Raw genomic sequence first — 14,189 nt, 5'->3', positions numbered from 1 at the left:
GAAGCTCCGCCACCAAGCAGGAGTGCATCAGCCATTGCTGGGTTCCTCCTTCAGACCTATTAGGTCCTGCAATGACTTCAAACAGCAATTTGTTCGGCAAATAGCCTATTCAATTTGAGCACGCCAAAGAGAGACACCTCGGCGCCTTCGTCAGTAATTTAATCTTCAAAGGGACATTTTCCTGTTTCTGTCAGACATTAGGGTGATGAACAGCAAGTGCTCATTTGAACAGAAAGAGAAGATATATGTTTATCCATATCCAGTTAGACGCCCATCACCAGCATTGACAATTACGAAACACACACCGCAGCATTTTGAATATTAATTCAGAGGACGGAAAATGGGGGTGTGGTTCGGGATTGAATCACCATGGCAACAAACTGTAAACACTGAAAGCTGATTCTCACCAACATGAAGGAAGCTAGAGTGAATAGCAGCCATTTGACTAAAGTTTTGCACTTAGGGCAGTAAAAATAATTATTTCTAGGAAACAATGGCACTAACCTGGGCATCTTTGTATTACAATATGTAGGTAGGTATGCACATGTTATAAAAACGGTTGCATACTTGTTTTTCCCAGTACCAAAACAATGATAGTTGACCACGGGGGAAGTAAGGAAGCTTTAAAGATCTTCAATATTTTTGTTTTATTTATTTATTAAATACATCATACTGGAGCAAATGTCTCGGAAAAATATCACAAATAAATTTCTCTTTCATTCGGCATTTATATGTTTCTACATTACGGACTATGAGCATCTTTCTTTCTTTAGTTTGCCGTGGGGGTGGGGGTCTGTGGAGATGCTAGAATGTACTGTAGCCACGCCTGGACAACGACATTTACATGCATACTGTACATACATTATAGCTTTACAAATACACCAAAAAGTGTTCATGATTTGTTTCCCCACAAAAAGCCACAGATTTAGATTCTTTCCAAAAAAATCCATGTGTGTGTATGTCTATAAACACATATATATCTATATGGATATATAGATATATATATAAACCACTGAAATAAAGAAGCACATTCCCCTTTACAACACTTAAAATATAGAAAGTGAAAACACCATGTTGTCGGGAATTAAGGATAGAAAAAGGAACAGAAGGAAAAATTAGAAGGTCCCGGTTTCAGCCCCAAAAAAATGTCTTGTATGAACAAATGTACGAACACAGGTTTGAAAAGCCTGCGTCCATTCAACCCCATTTTGTCTTTTCCTCCTCTTCTGCCGCGAGCATCCTCTTCTGTCTTGCCTCGGAAGAGTCCCTTTGGATTCTGAGCCGTCTCCTTGTAAATTCCAGGGGTCGTTGGAGGAGTCCTCGGTATCCCAATTTTGGCGCAATAAAAAAAAATGCGCGAGTGTTCACCCGTATTTTGGTGGAAGCCAGGCCGAGTGGTGGAACTGGCACCAAGAAGCGGGTAAAAAGATGGAGGGAGGGTGATGGAGGAGGAGGAGGAACCTGGGAGCACGGCGGGAAGGCCGGGGCGCTGATCCACGTCGTCTTGAGGAACGATGGGCGACGGCTTTAAATGAAGGCACGCTTCCTGCTTCCTGCACGGCTCCCGTCTAACACACCTGCAGAGTTAAGATAAGATAAGATGACACTTTATTAATCCGCTGGGGAAAGTCAGGTGTCACAGCGGCAAAAAAAACCCAAAAAAAACAGCGCAAGTCGAGAAAGGGATAAGAAGTAAGATAAATAAAAACAACATATTGACACATCCATCCACAGAGTGAGCAGGGAGTAACACTAACTAGTATTACTGCTAATTAGTGGTAGTAATACGATGTAATGGACACACACACAGAGAGAGAGAGAGAGAGAGAGAGAGAGAGAGAGAGAGAGAGAGAGAGAGAGAGAGAGAGAGAGAGAGAGAGAGAGAGAGAGAGAGAGAGAGAGAGAGAGAGAGAGAGAGGAGAGAGAGAGAGAGAGAGAGAGAGAGAGAGAGAGAGAGAGAGAGAGAGAGAGAGAGAGAGAGAGAGAGAGAGAGAGAGGTGTAGGTAAAAGTCATAAGGTTCCATTTCTAGACATGACAAGACACCGGCATGGATGAAAGACCATTCCACTTCATTGGGATTAGTTTGCAGAATCATATGAACTGCTTTACTGTGATTCTGGTGTTTAATATAGATTTCATCAGTCTTTTCGCCAGTGCCAGAACAGCTCTTCCTCTAATTTATTGATCGGCGAGGCTTTGGGAGCCATCTGCTGCTCCATTTACTTTACGTGGTATTTAAAACGCATGTCCACCGAGAAGCTATTTTCTTGGGAAGAAAATTATCTGTCTTAACTTTCACAGACATTCAACCAAACTTATTTTAACGCCTTCTTCTTCTTTTCTTTCTCTTCCCCCCCCCCCCCTCCAAGGGAGCAATTTACTTTGCCTTCCTCCTTGGCATCATGGGGAGGGCTCGGCTCTATTAGTAATTGCACAGTCCAACTTGGGGGCTAATTAAAGTGAGTGACGCTGGGAGGGTCTGGCTCTCCAGGGTTGGAGAAGCCCCGTATGCCAAAGGTAATTTGTCCGTCCCGAACAAAGAGATTAGAGAGGGAAGCGGAGGGAAGAAAGCTTAATAAATGAGCATCAAACGTCCCGCGCCGCCAACAGAGACAACACCAATTATGTCTCTCCGAAAGCACACATAATCAAAATAATGGCCAATCGCCAGCCAACCCACAGTGTCCGATACCACAGCGGCTGCTTATTTCACCCCACTAGGCCCTGCTCCGTGAAATATTCCACCCAGCGCCGCATGTACACTTATTTTATGTTGTGCTCTGAGGATATATAAGTTGCATTGATTTGGGGAACATCTCACGGCGAGCGGTAATCCTACTGTAAATCTGAGTTACTTAGCCTTCCGAGCGCCAGGGAGAGAGACGAGAAAATGAAATATCTTCAAAATTAATAAGTGCTTCAACTAGCAGGATAATTCAACTTATTTCAAAAGCTCTGGGAGACTGTTTCCACTAAGCGAAGTGTCTCTGTTTATTTAATAACACCCCCCCACCACCACCTCGGTTATAATTAAAGCAACCGGGGCCGATATTCAGATTGCATTTTAGCATCAATAATTCAGTAGTTTTCACTACAATTGATGTTAGTGCATAAATAAACAATGAGGCCTCATATTTACTGCACCAGCCGCGGGTGCAGGAGACACCGGGGTGGGAGTAAGGACTTAAACAGACATTTAAAATTAAGCTTGATAATGCAACGGCTTTCAATTTGAATGGGAGGCGCTCTCAGAGCTCTTAGAGCTGATTTGTAAAAGTGACAAGGCCTTAAAAAGGCCCGTGACACAGGGGCGGGGGGGCTTACTGGAGTTTTACCTCTTCTACTCATAAAACCACTCAAGGTGAAAAGCATGCGACCAACAATATAATTCCTTTTCATTCCTCTGGCACAGCGAAAAAACACACTTGGTCTTCATCTACATCTATAGGTCGTGTCTGTACGTCGACATGGTATCAATAAAGTTCTTTATTATAGGCCCCCCAAAAAATGTAAAACAAATCATTATATCCCCCTTCTAGGAGAATATAAAGCCATTCTGAAAGATGAAATGATCCCTGGTATACGATCAGTGCTGCTGTTTTGCTTTCACAAATCCGGGTAAAGCCACGATGACACGCCACCTGATTTACCGGCTGCAGCTCGGCGGAAAAACCTCAGGGCCCGTGCATGTGCGTGCGCAGTTTGGCCGTCGCTGCGGTAAGACGGAGCCACTTAGCAGCCAAACACATTACAGAAATAATAGTACGTCGTAGGGCTGGATCTCACGACGCGATTCAATACCAGTATTGATTCAATCACAGTGGAGTTGAAACGACGACTTAGATACAAACGGAAAATGAAAAATTGGCGACGCAGCATCCCCACGTCTGTCGAGCTGTGTTGTGATCGCCGTTTTTCAAGACTCCTTTTGAATATGTGACGGTGGGAACGGACCGGATGCATTTTTCTTTGACAATGGCGTGGCGGAGGAGAAGGATCTCTGCTCTTATTTCTTTGATGAGGAGGGTAAGTGGGTGTGTTGTACCTTCTGGTCGGGCAGCAGCGGGTTGGTCTGCAGTGAGCTCAGGTGGCCGTTGATGAGCGCCGTGGGTCGGTCGTGTTCGCAGAACAGGGTGCCATTGATGTAGTGGAAGCGGTCTCCAGGGACCAGCCGGTTCCGGCAGGTGGAACATGTGAAACACTGTGGGTGTGTTAGTGGGGTGTGGAGGGGATCGAAAGATCACACTCAGTTCGTTCCTATTATCCAATAATATCTCAGAAAACACATTCAAGTAAATAAACATAGAAAGGGATCATGTGTGTTGTGGGTGTTTTTGTGTGTGCTGGGAGGCAGAGTCACAGGGACAGAGTATTTCCAGCTGTTTAAAACAAAAATGGAACGTAAATTGCTTTTGATGTCTGAAATTCACCTCCCTTTCCCTTTAACTTATATTCATTAGCTATTTTTCTACCATTTCTCTAATCTTGTTTTTATGCATTACTGTTTTTTACTATGTGTTTTTTTTTGGTTTGTTTATGTGATAACATAAAAGTAAAGAGTACAGTTAAAGTGTTGAATATCTTGCGCTATACAAATTAACTGTATTATTATTATTATTATTATTATTATTATTATTATTATAAATAATAAAAAAGGCAAGAATTCATAACTGTTTTTTTTTGTAATTTTATTTACGATGGGTGAATTCCTTGTTTTACTTTTGAATAGTTCAACATAATCGTGTACAACACAGTCTCTACACGCTACGACCGGCAGAAAAAGCTTTTTAGAGTATTACCTTGAGGTGGTACACGTTGCCCTGTGCCCTCATCACCAGTTCGCTGGCCGGGATGGATTGACCACACGCGCTGCAAGCTCCGCTGTTCCCGAATAATCTGAAAAATAAAAAGTTGAAAATGTTATAAAAACACTGCCCAGGATCGGCCATACACAACGTCTCCTTTTCCTCTGGTTTCACGATGAAAAGTGATATAGTGAGGCGGTCACTCCACGCCTTTGTTCCTAATTCCACAAAACCGAGTCGAAAAATAATACAGAATGGTGAACGTAAGGAAATGCAAACTCGTACAGGAAATGAAATGAAACTCTGCACAAGCTCCCCAACACCGGAAAACTGCATATTACTTTTGGGTGCACATTTCTTTTGCAGGGTAATAATAAGGTGGAACATAAGCAATCAGGGCCTAAGAGGATGTGATTGTACATGGAGGCGGAGACGCGGTGCTCCTGCCTTTATGAGCGGAGCGAGCGCTCCGTCAGGGCTGCCTTTCCATTAGGAAGCCGCAGCTACTCGACTTGATATATAATGTGCATGGGTTAACCTTTTCAATCATGGTGTCAACACTTTAGATTTGCTTCTGCTCATCTCTTTCGTCGCTAACCTTCTCTCTCTCTCTCTCTCTCTCTCTCTGTCTCTCTCTCGCTCTCCCTCTGCCTCTTGATAATGAAATGCTTGCTCCAGCTTCCCTTCTATCTTCCTTCTGAGTCCACAATTTAGATTACTTCATCTCGGTGAGCAGCAAACTGAATGAAATTTCGATTTGAGCAGAAAGTAATTTACTGGGATCTGGAGCCATTTGTCATCATATCTCACCGGGTGTTTGCTCTATCACTGCACTTTTCCTAAGCAATCAAATAAGACCACGGCATCTGACATGCTCGGGAGGGAGGGGGGGGGGAGGTGTAGAGGGAGCGAGGGAAGGGGGAGGATGGAAAGAGAAAAGGGATAAGAGGAGTGGTTAACAGCGTTGTCTGTGAAGGAAAATTAAGAGAAGAAAGCAAAAAGAAAAAAAAAAAAAAAAAAAGGATATTTTTTCTTTTTGTTTCTGTGTTGGAATAACGACAGTGGAGACTGCTCAAACTCATTCATATTTGGGAAAATAGAATGATGAAAATAAGCGGAGAGAGACTGCGGGGGTTTACGTGTTGCCAGTGTTAAGACACATTGACAACGCAGCGAGCGAGTTTGTCTTTTGCAAAGGGCCTTTTCAATGGGAAAGAGTGAAGAAGAAGAATCAAATTTTGCCTTGGCATCGATTGGAAGGGCTCCATCAAAACTCAATTTCAGAAACTAATTAACTGGAGACTGTTGTCACAACATTTCCAATTTTGCGCCGTCGCCGGGGCCAAACACGACGGAGGAAATGAAGACGTAGCCTTTGTTTTAGGGACTATTGTGTTATTGCTGTTTGTTGGCGGCGACGTGAACAGATGCACAGCCGCGTCAGAATCATCTGAGCATATCCACCCCCACCCGCCGTGGACTTCCCAAATCCAAAGTTTGTCCAAATTCAAAACATGTTTGCGATGTAATTTATGCCCGCATTAATTTCCCCAGTGAGGGTGTGTTTGAGAGCAGCTAAAACAAAGACAGCGAGAGAGTACGGAGGGTCTTCTTCCTGGTGCCAGGTTCCTTCTTCTAGTGGGGGATCGCTGCTGATGCCGTTTGATTTAAAGGAGCGGAGCCTTTAGGTGCTCAATTAAGTTGCTATCAGTTTGCACTCGGGCTCTAATGGCCTCCTCCTCCATTGAACTCCTGTACTGGGGTGAAGCAGAAACCTCAGGTCGATATAATTAAAGCCAAGGGACTCTTTAATTGCGATGACACATCTGGTTTCAGCCTTTTTTTTTTTTTTTCCCCCCTCTTCTCCTTCCTCCCAACCCTCTGAATCCACGGTTCGTACGTTCAGTGACTGTGTTCCCTAGCCTTTGCTGGTAAGATCATTAGCCCTTAAACTGGAGGACAGCTTTGTCAAGTAACATGGTAAAAGGCTGCAATGGGGCCGCCGCATTGTGCTACAGGATTTCTATATTTCGTAACCAGTGTAATTTGTTAGATAAAAAACAAACAAACAAACATAAATGTCAGAGATTTTTGCAGTCTATAGGCAATGACGATTGAATTTCATGTGCTCATGGACTGCGAGGTGAAATACAGCATGGCTTGCTTTTAGGCCGTCTGGTAAATGCAGTCCGCGCTAGCCAAGGCCTTTGAGCAGGGTAAAATTACCCCACAACAATGATTTCTGCAACACAGTCCATTAAAAATGCCTCTCTACATCAGCAGCCAAAGCACCTTAAAAGCACTAGGCCATATTGATACTGAAGCGGGGCTTTGCATAATGGCAAGAGCTGCATTAGAGGCAGGCTGGAAAAGCTGGGGGGGGTGGGGGGGTTGTGAGTGTACGTGTGTGTGTGTGTGTGTGTGTGTGTGTGTGTGTGTGTGTGTGTGTGTGTGTGTGTGTGTGTGTGTGTGTGTGTGTGTGTGTGTGTGTGTGTGTGTGTGTGTGTTTTGGTGGGGGGTTGTGGGATCAACCAAATTACACTTGGTTAATTTGGAGTAACAGATCTGGCCCCAAGTGAATTGAGGGCCTTGAATTAATTCTGTTATGACAAATCAAGATAAACGTTTCCCCCAAATTGCATGCGATTTAATTAATTTCTGAGATCCCGGCTTCCTTTTCCTGGCCTAATAGTTCACATTCTCTGTTGCTGTCATAGTGCTCGAGTGGGCCGACTTCAAAGTGATATTAAATAACCAACTATTAGATTTACCTCACACGTTCTATTGGAAAAGTGCCATTTAATTACCTAGGCTTATTCAATTAAAGGGGACAGCGTTTCCCCTGGTTCCAGCCGGCACATGCAAATTAATTCTCCCTCCACTCGCACAAATAACCAACCTGCAGCTCAAAAGGCAATATGATCCCAAACAACAAAGTCGGAGTTTGGCTCTGTGCGGTGTGATGAACGTGCATAACCTAAAAGTTGATGGATGGAAGGATTGGTATCAGGACAGGCCAGGCCTCAGTCCCATTAGGATGTAATGAGACGTGTTCCTGATCAATGAGATTAGTATTCTCATAACAGCCGTATTAATAAGTTCACTGATAAAACACCTTGTTTACAGGGTCAGGGCAGCTTGGCAATACGTCATAAAACAAAAAAAAATAAGCGAGACGGCCCCTTTAAGACTGAAGGGGGTGGGGAGGCAACTAGCCTCAATAATGCCCCCCTTCTCTATCAGTCGTTCTCTCCTGCTCTCTCAAAAGCCAATTTGGTTAATTAAATGTTTTGTTTGCAATGTGGCCCTCATTCATTTCGGACACGTCATTGGGAGCGGATACAAGCCAGGGACCAGATCTCATAGATAAAACCCATCAGGACTAAAGGAAATGGAAAGAGGGAGAGGGATGGAGGGATGGAAGGAGGGGGGGGCTATAATTAAAGCATTTAATTGTGTAGACTCACTGTTAGATGCCCCCCCCCCCCCATGCCCCTTATCTGTGCAGAGATCTGGAGGCTCTGTAAGATGTGTTTTAGGCTCTTTCCTTCCTCTAAACTCGCTCTCATTACAAGTGGAAAGGTGTATCCACCCCCACCCACTTCCAATTATAATTAGGTTATAGTCCCATTATGAATGAAGTACCCCATTGACTTCCTCCTCCCTTTTTACCAGGCGGGTGGAGAGCACGGAGGCACACTTACAATTTCAACTCATCCCGGCACACTTATAAGCTTCCACTCTATGCTCTTATTTATTTATTTAATCCTCAGGTTAACAAATGCACCAAACAATTTGACTGAAAGGAACGGAGATATTTAAAAAAACTTGAACTTTATTTGCACCTGACACAGCCGCCACGTAAGAGAACACTGCATTACAAGAATGAGAGTGTCAGCGCCAACCTCTGGTTAAGTTTCTAAAACACCTACTAGAATATTTAGGGAGGCTCTTCTCACTAATTGAATGGTCCCCAAACACCAATATTGGAAACGCACCAAAAAAAAAAAAGGAAAAAAAGAAGGGTTTCAAGGACAAACGGTGTCGGCACCCTGGTTTGATCGATCCACAGAGCAAAGAGAAACCTCACAACAAGCGCTTCGTCTCTCACACAACAAACACGAAGATACAGAAGAGGAAAAAAATAATAATAATAACTTGTTGGTCTTGTATTATTGTCAACATACCAGCGTGTTTGACCCCGAACACACTCCAATAACAACATTTTAAGAAAATTCCTGAGACCAAATCTTCTATTGTTCTGGCTCGGTGTTGGTTTTAAGATATTTTGTTTGCATTGTTGGCTTCATCTGAGAGAATTAAATCAACAAATGAATCTCATATTTCCAGAGCCACCTTCCAAACAAACAGAGTTGCTATTGCTTCCCCCTCACCTGATGTAGTCGTTTCTGCAGAGGATCATGCCGCTTTTTGTGTAGCACGATGTGCCAATTTCGCCCAGCTGGGCCTGGCAGCACGAGCACTTGAGGCACCGGCTGTGCCAGTAGCTGTCCATGGTGTAGAGGAGGAAGCGGTCGGCAATTTTGCCCCCGCAGCCGGCGCACCGCTTCCAGGACAGAGAGCCTGTGCCTACCGGAGGTGGCTGGCTGCTGCCTCCAGGGTTTACCATTGTCCCTAAAAACGAAGGGGGGGAAAAAGGATCACATTATTTTCATAGCCTACATGTTTACACTGAGTCACCCTAAAAGGCTTTAAGGTAATACGGTTTGGTATAACTCAAAACAGACAGCGGCGACCAAGGGACCTTGAAGGTAAACCACTGGGCACCTACATCACAGGAGTGACCTTATAATTCATTTACACTCAACTAAACCTCTCTCTTATCAAAGTGGAAACACGACAACTTTTCCCTTGCAAACCATTCGTTAGAGCAGCTACAGATTGAACAAAACTGGCTGATCTAATTAGGCAAAGGGTTGCGAGTCGTGCACTTACAAAACAGGCCACCAGTCATTAAGTGAACTAATCGGCCCTTGATCTACGTCTCACCACCACCACCACCACCACCACCCTGCTGCTGCACTGGTCCTCTCATCATGGATGGATGTGAACTGATAACACCGGCGGCCGCAGGAACAATTATCCAGCGCTGGCCCTTTTGTTAGGTCGCCCTCAAACATTTCTGAACAGTCAACCACTTAATCACACTATAACCCCTCCTCACCACACACAATGACCCTCTAAATAGATGGGAAGACACAAGGAAAAGCCTGTCATTAAATGGCTTGGGGAGCAAATGGATATTATTTTCGTTGGGCATGTTGTGTTTCCTCCATGGAACGACTCACTAGGTGGAACAATCCCATCCTTTAATCGCAGGCATTTTGGTTCCAACAATAAAATGATTGTGAGCTATATCTATTCTAACCCTCCCCTCCTCTGCAATTTCCCCCAGCCAGTCTCCATGGCTGGCCAAGCCAAACCTTTGTTGAAAGGCAGGTAGGTTAATTAGAGAGCTGTGGGGGTGGTGGTGGTGGTGGTGGGTACTGAGAAGAGCATTCACTAACCCCATTAGTGGAGGCTCTTAGGGGCAAGTTACCTTAGTGCTGATTAAATCTAAAAGCAGATGAATCAGAAGAAGCCGAGCTGAAAGTGACCCCCCCCCCCAACCCATCTAGATAAATAAGAGAGGGGGCCATCGTCAAGTTTCAAGACGATAGAGGACAGAAAGGGAGGGTGGATGGAGGGAGCTTTCAAGTTAAATGAGAGAACTCAAGTCATTAAAGGGGTCTTGAAAAATAGAAAAACACATCAAGTCAAGCAGATCCCTCACCAAAAATTTTCAAAAATGTATGTATATATATATATATAGTCTTTCAAAATAAAAGCATTGACACAGTGTTGGAGTATGACAAGAGGCTTATGTGGCAAAAATTGCAAGCTATCAAATATCAGTAGATTATTAGAAAAGAGGGGGAAAAAAAACCCACTAACGTAAGATTTGAATGGCTCTCGCAGGAACAGAATATAATGTTCTGGCTTGTTTACAATAAACCCGCACGCAAACCGTTTTACTATTAATTATTATTGTTTATAAATAATAAAAAAAAAAAAAATGATAATAATAATAAATAATAGAAAAAAATAAATAATAATAATAATAATAATAATAAATCATGTATGACAATACAGAACACAACACCCACCTCGTTTGTCCTTTTTTAGAGTAATGGTTGAAGCTTAGCGGGGATTTATTTTTTTACTTAAAGAGGAAACGAACAGCTGTAAAAAAAAAAAAAAAAAAAGATATAAACCCAAATAAAAAGTGGAGCAGCCGACACGGGCCGCACGGCAGCGGGAGGGACTTCGAAACACTAACGGAAAACGGAGTTAACGGGCAGTATTCCCAGAGGGTCGGTCCCGCTTCACTGTGGCTCAGGAGCTCTGTTTCCCATCGCGGATGGTGTACATCGTGTTACGTCCTCGAGATGAAGGAGAAGGCTGCGGCTGCGGCTGCGACGCGCTCTGCTCGCTCTGGCTCCTCCGGTTCCGCCGCGGGTCCGCTCCGGCTCCAGCCCCGCTCTACATGTGTCGCTGACAGGAAGGAACCTCCGCTTTAACATGAAAAAAAAAAAAAAACTCCTTTTAGCCCAGCGACGTCAGGAGCCCCGCAACCAATCGGCGCTCAGCTCGTTTGAGCGGAATAACAAATCTGGCCAATCGGAGCAAAGAGATTGACTTCGACAACACCGAGAGGAAGGAAGGGGGGGGGAGAAAAAAAAATGCTATAGATAGATCGATTTTAAAAAGCATGTACTGTAAACAGGATTAATAACTGTGTTATAAAGATTCGTTTTAATAATATAAATATGTACAGTATTTCAACACGCACTCTGTAAAAACATCCGGAAAATATCCACCAATGCCACGTACAAAACTAAAACCTAAAACCCCAGAGGGACAGTCTGTCCCCGCCGGGACACCGACCAAACAACCCGCCGTGCACGGTCTCTGAAAGCACAGCTCGTCCACGGGGCCGGACGTGTCCTCCATGCTGTCAGGGTGGACCGTCACACCGCGGCTCACGGCGGCTTCGGGAAGATGTCCAACAGCTGCGTAGTGGCGCCATCGTCTGGCGTCGACGGCGCTTACAAGCAATCTGCACTCCATTACAAACCCATTAAATTAAGCTTTAGATCATTGGTTTCACCACTTACAGAGGCTTAATCTACAAGACTGATTAGGCCGAAATCCCATGATTTATTTAATCCTCCGATTATGCCCCCGCCCCCCCTCTCTGCTGTGCAAAGTATTACAATTATGACAAACACAAAACAGTCAACATGCCTCCAAACTTGATTCGATTCTTTATTAACAATACCTCCTGTTGTTGCTTACAATTTTGATTGGAATTTATAAGCCATGGATGTCATATTATTACAGGATTTTTTTTTTCATCCTTTAACATTTATTTTCCACATATACTTTATTTATTGCCGTAGCTCCATTAATGCAGCTTAATCCAATGAGTGACCCTTTCAACCTTATTGAAAGTCAGGGTTACTGTGAAGGAAAAGTTGCCTCGCGGCAAAGTTGTTTGAGATTCACCCGGAAGATTGGTTTTACATGACAAAACAACTTTATTATGAGCTGCCCCCAGCTTAATTAGAAAGACATCAGGTGTATAAAGAATATCTTATTCTTGACTTTAATTGTTTAATTATTCTGCAGGCTCCGAAGAGATTGCTCTGCATCAAGTTGATTTCCCTTTGGCCAAGCCGATACCACTTCAACATGGCTGGAGATGCATTCTCTTGACATTCTCATCAAGCGTCTTGCGCGCTAGAACAAAAAAAATAAATAAATAAATAAATAAAGAGCGAGAGAGAGAGAGAGAGAGAGGATGGCAAAGAATGTCTTTTCCACCAAGGAATGACTAATTGATATAAATGATTAAAACAGAGGGAAATTATGAAATGAATTTGAAAGGGGGCCTCACAGGAAAAGCTTTGTTTGTTCCAGGCCTATTTTAATGAGCTTTTCATAACTGGGCAAGAAAAATTACTCTGCCTGTTCTTTTTCTGGAGGTCTTTTGCAAAATAATTATGGCGAGTTGAAGGGATGAGGAGGAGGAGGAGGAGGTGGTGTGGGAGAGCTCAACGAGCTGCAGGGCTGGTGGTGGTGGGGGTGGTGGTGGAGGCGGAGGAGGAGAAGGAGGAGAGAATGGGTGAGATGGTGGAGGGGGGGGTCCCTCAGAAATTGATCTTCCCCTCTCTCCATTGAGATCCTTCCGTCCTGTGGCAGTTTCCAAGCAGCCGCGTTGTAAAGACGGACCAGATGAAAACAGGCATGACAATATGGAGTTACGCTGCTCCAATGTTTAAACAGGGACTGGAGGGAGTCGCAGGACGTGGTTTATAGTGTTGATATTCCCCACAGGGGGGTGGGGTGGTCCAGAACTCCATAATGAAGTTGCTTATTCTTCATCCTGTGGGGGAAACCCAAGCAAGAGGAGTTTCTAAAGAGAGAGAGAGGCACACTCCGCGACGGTTACATCCTATTAAAATGTATTAATGAAATTTGTTTTGCCGCTTTGACAAGACTCCCCTCTATCTAGACGCCTCACACACTGACGACAACCTTTCTGATTTAAAAGAAAGAAAGAAAGAGAACAAAAGAAAGAAAGAAAGAAAGGAAAAGGAGAAACCATTCTGGACCAGAATGGTTTCTGTTTGGTACTTTGGATTGCTTAAGGGCAACAAAGTAATGTTTGTGTTCATGTTTGTGTGTGTGTGTGTGTGTGTGTGTGTGTGTGTGTGTGTGTGTGTGTGTGTGTGTGTGTGTGTTATTATCCACACATTTGGGTTGTGGATGTGTATCCATAACACTTGGGTTTTGTGTGTGTGTGTGTGTGTGTGTTTGTGTGCGCGCATGTGTGACCACACACTTAGGTTGTGGGTGTTGTGTATGTACGTAGCCGTTTGTGTGTGTATGCGTTATCTGTGTGTGTGTGTGTGTGTCTGCTTGTTATGTGTGTATGCCTTTATCTGTGTGTAATGTGTATATGTCTATCTGTGTGTGTGTGTGTGTGTGTGTGTGTGTGTGTGTGTGAGTGTGTGTGTGTCTGCGCGTGTGTCTTTCTAAAAGAATGATATTGGGTTAGCCGAGCCAACTGATGAGGGCAGATTGGGCTCCAGATGATCTGCAGATAGGGAGGAAGCCACTCCACTCCGGGCCGCTGAGAAGAATCTCCAAATGAGATCTGCCAAACCTCCAACCGGCCGCTCACCTAGAGCACTTACAATTACTCTCCGACGTTTGATTTGTTTTAATACATTACACAAAGTTTCCCCTCTCTCTATCTGCAGCTTAAACTCAAACCCGTCGACTCATTGATCCCCCCCGTGCACTTGTCTGATGAA

At 44.0% G+C, this 14,189-nt stretch overlaps 2 protein-coding genes across 2 annotated transcripts in view; both read right to left on the bottom strand.

Annotated features, from left to right (window-relative positions):
• Window positions 1–663: 663 nt before the first annotated feature.
• Window positions 664–11,317, bottom strand: lmo4b (LIM domain only 4b). Its single transcript, XM_080005255.1, has 5 exons — window positions 10,974–11,317; window positions 9,201–9,441; window positions 4,801–4,897; window positions 4,047–4,202; window positions 664–1,577 (listed from the first exon to the last, which is right to left on the bottom strand). Exons 2-5 carry the CDS (start codon window positions 9,434–9,436, stop codon window positions 1,569–1,571), a joined length of 498 nt encoding a protein of 165 aa, XP_079861381.1. The 5' UTR covers window positions 9,437–9,441; window positions 10,974–11,317; the 3' UTR covers window positions 664–1,568.
• A 1,217-nt stretch (window positions 11,318–12,534) lies between these two features.
• hs2st1b (heparan sulfate 2-O-sulfotransferase 1b) overlaps window positions 12,535–14,189 on the bottom strand; it is a 33,177-nt gene continuing 31,522 nt past the window's right edge. The window contains exon 8 of the mRNA XM_080008145.1: window positions 12,535–12,609. The gene's annotated coding sequence lies outside the window, so the exon portion shown is untranslated. The remainder of the gene's footprint in view (window positions 12,610–14,189) is intronic.

Source organism: Zeus faber, assembly GCF_960531495.2.
Source record: "Zeus faber genome assembly, chromosome: 1".
Lineage (NCBI taxonomy): Eukaryota > Metazoa > Chordata > Actinopteri > Zeiformes > Zeidae > Zeus > Zeus faber.
The sequence above is the reverse complement of the archived record's forward strand: the minus strand, read 5'-3'. Positions and strand labels throughout refer to the sequence as shown.